Source organism: Helianthus annuus, chromosome 11 (genome assembly GCF_002127325.2).
Source record: "Helianthus annuus cultivar XRQ/B chromosome 11, HanXRQr2.0-SUNRISE, whole genome shotgun sequence".
NCBI lineage: Eukaryota > Viridiplantae > Streptophyta > Magnoliopsida > Asterales > Asteraceae > Helianthus > Helianthus annuus.
In genome coordinates, this window is record NC_035443.2 from 169,040,343 (window position 1) to 169,046,643 (window position 6,301).

The window sequence follows — 6,301 nt, forward strand, 5'->3', positions numbered from 1 at the left end:
AAAAAACATATAACGATCAAATACCCACATCAAACATACTAAAAATCCAAAATACCATTGTTACAAATGTAAAAATCATAAAAACTGATTTAAATTAATAGAAATATGAGCTAATTTAATTTCTTGCTAACTTTCTCCAAAGTCTTGAAAGTACTTGAAGTTGAAGACATGTAGACGTCATCCAATGTACGTTTTTTATTTTTATTGGTATCACAACTGGTGTTAACATCATCGTCCTTCACAATTGGGATGTGACTTTTCTTTTTTATAAATTCTTTATCATTTACCTAAAACAAATGTGAAAATAAATTAAATAATAATAGAATTAAAAATTAAGTAAATATTAATTTATTAATATGAATCGTTTATTGAAAAAAAAATTACCTCAGTAATCTTCATCTTTTCTTTGAGCTCATTAATAATTGACTCATCATCAGTCAAGTTCGTGACAAAATACATCTCATCAAAGTTAGTAAGATTATAAGTTGTTATCTCAATTTTAAAGGCAAACTTCTTTCCAATCAACTTGTTTAAATCCACGGGAAAGATTACTTTTTCAACAACCTATGAATCAAAATATTGTATGATAAAGTTAATAAGAAATTTTTAGAAAATATAATGAAAAAAATTAGACAAAGGGAAAAATGATTTATACATACAGGTGTTATATTTTCTTGAAACAATTGTTCAGCCGACTTGAGAACAACTTTTTCAATGATTTCATCAACCAGAGGATGAAATAATATTAGTGGAACATCATCACTATTGTCTTCCACTTGAACTTTTATTTTGAATCTAATTAAGTTAAATAGAATCATACATATATACAAATAGATTATTTTACAAAACATATAAATATTAAAGAAGAAAACAAATTATCATATTACCTTGGAACTGGATATATAACACTTTCATCACAATTAGGGTTCTTGCACACATAGAAAAATTGTTCGTCCATACTCGGGCAGTCTATAAAATCTGTACCAGCCTCGATTAAACATTTAGGACACTCCATATAGTGCCAACCAAAATGCTTATCGATACCAGTAATAGTACCAAGTATGATAACAAATTGAGGCTGTATAAAATAAAATTTATGAAAATAGTTAATTTAAAGACAATGTTCATCTACTTTTGCCATTATAAAAATATATACACACCTTCATAATTTGCCAAAGATCATATATATTTCTCAAAGGAGTATTCATGATAAATTCATCAGTTGACATCTACAATAATATAAACGAAAAGTTAATTTTGTATGTAGAAAATAAACTAAAAACTGGCATTAATAAATTAATAGAGTCCTTGTAGAATAGAGTACAAAATAGAAAATTAAACTCATACCTTCTCAAATTCGAGGTGAAATAAAGTTTTTTTCTCTTCTAATGTATAAATTTCTAACAACTTTGAACATGTATTTATAAAAACGTTTTAATTTAGGAAGTTGTTTAATTTAAAATGTTATATTACGATTTAAACTAAACCTATATATAAAGTAAATACTAAGATGATTGTATTTATTTTTGGATTTATGAATTTTATATTTACTATATATGTTTTTTTTAGAAATAGTTTGACTATTATGTTTTTGGAATGAATCGATGCCTCGATAATTAATACACTTAATTTAGAAAGTTTAAAACTATTTTAATAATGTTTTAGTATTTTTTTACAAATTCAAAACGAATATTAAAATTATAATAATTAACAAAGTGTAAGTAAATATTTTTCCGCAAACTTAATAAATTCTAAGTTAAATTTAATAGTCATAATATAAGTAAATATGGTCAGAATTTACTTTTATGATATCGTCAAATATATATGCGTATATTAAAACTAGGTTATTACCCGTGTGTCACACGGATTGAACGGTAAAAAAAGAAAACACATATAACTTTATATTCAAAACAGTTTAAATAAAATAAATGCAAAAGTTTCCTTAACAAATGATAAATGAACAAAAAAGACTACAAATTTCCAAAAATTTCTTTGTATACAACATTTGTGGTCTTATTTGTAGCATGGCCATCTTTATCTGTTATCAGCATCTTTAAACCGGCTCTACTTTTAACCCTTGATAGTGCCACATAAAGTTGACCATGTGAGAAAACAGGATCTTTGAGATACAATCCAACCTTGGATAATGATTGTCCCTGACTTTTGTTAATAGTCATTGCAAAACAAACAACAACCGGAAACTGTCTTCTTTTGAACTTGAAAGGAATTTTCTTATCAGATGGTGACAGACTAAGGCGAGGGATGAAAGTTCTTGTACCAATATTAGCACCAGATATAATCTCAGCTTCAATCACCCTATTACCAAGATAAAGTACTCGTAGTCTTGTACCATTACACAAACCATTCTTCTGGTCAATATTTCGAAGTAGCATTATTGGAACACCCACCTTCAAAACTAATTGATGATTAGGTACACCTGAAAGTTTAAGTCCATTCAAAACATCCGGTGAGTAGAGCTTTTCATCAAAAGTTTCGTTTACGTGATCTGACTGACAAATTGAATCTGAACTTAAGTACTCCTTTTCATCGCCAGGAAACAAAGACATCAAGCGATCATTGATAGATTGAACAACCTCATTTGTAGGTGCTAAAATGGCTCTATCGTCAAAATAGTTAGGCTCGTGGAATCTATCAAGAATGGAAGGATAGACAAAGTTAATTAAATCAATAATAGGATCAGAAGAATCACCAATTAAAAGATCTTCAGGTATATCAATAGTTGATTCACCATCATTTGCTTCACCAACTTTTCCTTCTCCGATGTCTAATAGCCAGTTTGAAAAAGCAGTAGTTTCCTTGATGTTTGTAGAATCGATCCCTAAAGATAACCTCATGTTCTTTGTCAACCTTAAGACTTTGACGTTTGACCAAATATAAGAAGAACATAATGACGCATTAATAATGTCATGCCTGCTTCCATTTTGTACCACAGGAAGAATCTGCCTAAAGTCTCCACCAAAAACAACGACCTTACCTCCAAACATGATGTTTGAGCTGCTATGATTGTCAGAGATCAAAATGTCATTCATTGTTCTATTTAGGGCTTCAAAGGCATGTTTGTGAGTCATTGGAGCTTCGTCCCAAATAATCAAGGAGGCTTTTTTTAGTAGCTCTGCAGCATCGCTATTTGGCTTAATAAAACACATAGAGTCTTCGGTTAGATTTAAAGGAATAGAGAAACGGGAATGTGCGGTCCTGCCTCCGGTTAGTAACAAAGATGCAATTCCACTCGAAGCTACATTTAAAACAATTTCTCCTTTATATTTGAGTACTGTTGATAATGTCTTCCACAAATAAGTTTTTCCAGTACCACCGTAACCATATACAAAAAACACACCTCCTTTATTTCGTGTAACAGATGTCATAATATTATCATAGACATGTCTTTGCTCATCTGTTAACGCACTAATGAGAGTAACAACATCGGTCTTCAGATTATCGATATCATAAGATAGCTCTTCGGTAATCAATCGATTGTTGCAATTTGAAACAAAATCAGAATCAGGAAATGGCATTGCTGGAAACTTTTTCAAAGTTGAGTTATTACGAAGTAATATTCTCTCAATTTCAAATAGTGTAAGGTTCTTGATTTGATTGTCGGTAAGTGATAACTCTACAACAGACAAATGTGGATTATAATAAAGTCAGCTCGGAAATTGCATAATAAGAATTTAAAACATAAAGAAAAATCTATATGTTCATTAGCAGGTTTCATCAAATCCTTAACAAATGTAAATGGAAATCTTATTAACTTAAGACAGTTTAAGAAATATTTAATAAATCCTTAACAAATGTAAACGGAAATCAATATTAGCAACAATAAGAAAAACATAAACTGAAAACAAATATGCCTAAGTGCACAGTCAATTTTCAAACACGCAACAATGTAAGGAAAGACCTACAAAGTGTTTACCTACAATTTAATGTTATATTTCTCATCCATAGAAAAAGAAAAACATATGGATAAATGTTGAGATTATGGATATCCTATGGGTCAAATTAGTGAAAACATAGATTAATCATTATACGCAAGACATAGATTGAATGCCAATTTAGTGTAAATATATCAGGGACATTTGATTTGGGTCAACTAAGTAAAAAAGATATATTGGTCATTAAAAGGTTATTACATACTCATGAACATATGCGATTTGTAATTGCATTTATAGCAACTCATGGATTGTTTTTACAAATAGAACATGTTACAATTATATAACGTAATGTCAATGCAAATCTTGTTTTTTAATGATGTAAGTGCTAAAACTGTAAAAATAAATTATAGTACCTGGACTTTTTAGTAGCATTTGTTGTTTGTAGAGAATGTCGTCAGATAGGAACTGCCATGTTTTTTGCCAAACAAATTCAGGTCTAGATAAAGTCTCATTAAGCAACATTGTCGAAAACAAAGACCGTAGAAAATACCCAGATCCTGAGTGACTTGCCTCTTGAATAGCCTCAATATATTCAGTGTCATCCTCCAAAAGACCTCGTTTATAACATGCTTCCCTAAAAGTTTTGCATATCTGTTTATTGACAGTCAAAATCTCAACAAATGATCTTGGGCCTTTAACTTTATTCAAAAGAATCCTTAAAAAGTATGCTTCACCAAGAGCGGGTGACACAGCATGAATTCTACCAATAGAGAAGCCTCTTTCCCTTCGTTCCCAACATTTTCTTTCAAGTTTCCATACAAATTTTGTTGGAAATTCAACGTATGTTAGATGTTGTGCTTCTGGATATGTTGCATTAGCTTCCATCCACTTTAAAAACATAGTAGAAGCAACTGAAGGTTTGCTTAAAATGTCGTCTATATCTTCTTCAGCACCATAAACAACGTTTTGTTGTCCTGGAAGATGGAAAGGTAGCCTGATAACAGACGGAGTCCGATAATGAACATCATAAGAAAACATACGCCAAGACGCTTCGCATGCAGATACATATTGTCACACCCCGATTTCCACGTGTTTCACCGGTGGGCCCGGTGGGGGATTACCGTGACGATGTTGGCAACAATATAGTCAAACCACACAATTATATAAATGCACAGCGGAAGCTTAAGATAAATATATAAACTTCAACCTCTGGTTGTAATATCAAATGTATTACAGAAGTTGAATATATCCACAGCGGATCAAAAATAATAAATATTTTTCATTCAGATGCAGCATCGAGTTTGCGAGACTATGTACGATGCTTAGGACGCCTATACCAGCCCATTTCGTATAGTACCTGCACTTAATCTTTTTGGGGAAAATACGTCAGTTTACACTGGTAAATACATTCAACTGACACATTTGAAAATGTTTATTAAAATTGATTTGAATGCACAAGGCACAAACTCTTTTATAACTTGGGAAAATTATAATAAAATCTTGTGAACGTTTTACATGTTCTTTTATGCGTTCAGTAGCCCGGGTCGTGCCGGGTTAAAGATTTATAGACACACCACATTGCGTAAAACCGTAGTATAAAAACCAACGGCTACGTCTTTTAATTTAATGTCGACAATATATACCGGGTGTACGCCTACACCGGGATGTCGATGGTCGTGGCCATTTCGTAAAATGATGCCAAGGATATCCGGGACAACGGTCATTAAACCCCCCAAAGGCTTATAAGAAACAAAACTGTTTAAATGAGCCGATCATATTATTTAATTAACCACCTAAGCGATGGAAGAATATAATGCTCAATCAAGCGGTATTAATATACCGTAACCCAAGCCCATATAGGGGAAATAAGTTAAAGTATTTACCTTTGCAAGTATATTTCCTTAATTTGGATTAAATCACCGATAGCTTTTACTGGGGCTCCTAATCTGGAACGAAGGTTTTAATTAACCTCTTAGAATCCTAACGAGTCGTTATAATGGCCGTAGCCTAGACCGGTTGGTTCCGATATGTGAATATGGTTTAATCGCGTAAAAGGCGAAAACCAAGAATGGAGTGCGATTCTGACCCAACAAGTTCAGAGACTTGTTTTATATGGGTTTATGGTTCACACTCTGGATTTTGGGGTCCAAATAATATAATTTGACCCGTATCGGCTAATTTATGAAAACTAGTTTCATAAGCCGAACCGTGCGCGCAATAGGCGAAACGGTTAACCATGAGAGTCGTACACTTATTTCCTAAGTCAATATGCCTTAAAGAGGTTGTGGTATCAGTAGGATACCTCCCGTGATGCCCGTAACGAGTTTAAGTTAATATTATGCCCCGTAGGGGCTTTTCGGTCATTTTAAAGACTTTTAAAGAGCTTTTCGAGTTCTACAGGAAATCTG

The 6,301-nt window shown here is 32.1% G+C and overlaps 1 protein-coding gene across 1 annotated transcript; it reads right to left on the minus strand.

Moving 5' to 3' along the window:
* Positions 1-1,910: 1,910 nt before the first annotated feature.
* Positions 1,911-4,931, minus strand: LOC110888735 (ATP-dependent DNA helicase RRM3-like). Its single transcript, XM_022136246.2, has 2 exons — positions 4,307-4,931; positions 1,911-3,634 (listed from the first exon to the last, which is right to left on the minus strand). Exons 1-2 carry the CDS (start codon positions 4,929-4,931, stop codon positions 1,971-1,973), a joined length of 2,289 nt encoding a protein of 762 aa, XP_021991938.1. The 3' UTR covers positions 1,911-1,970.
* Between the last annotated feature and the right edge of the window lie 1,370 nt (positions 4,932-6,301).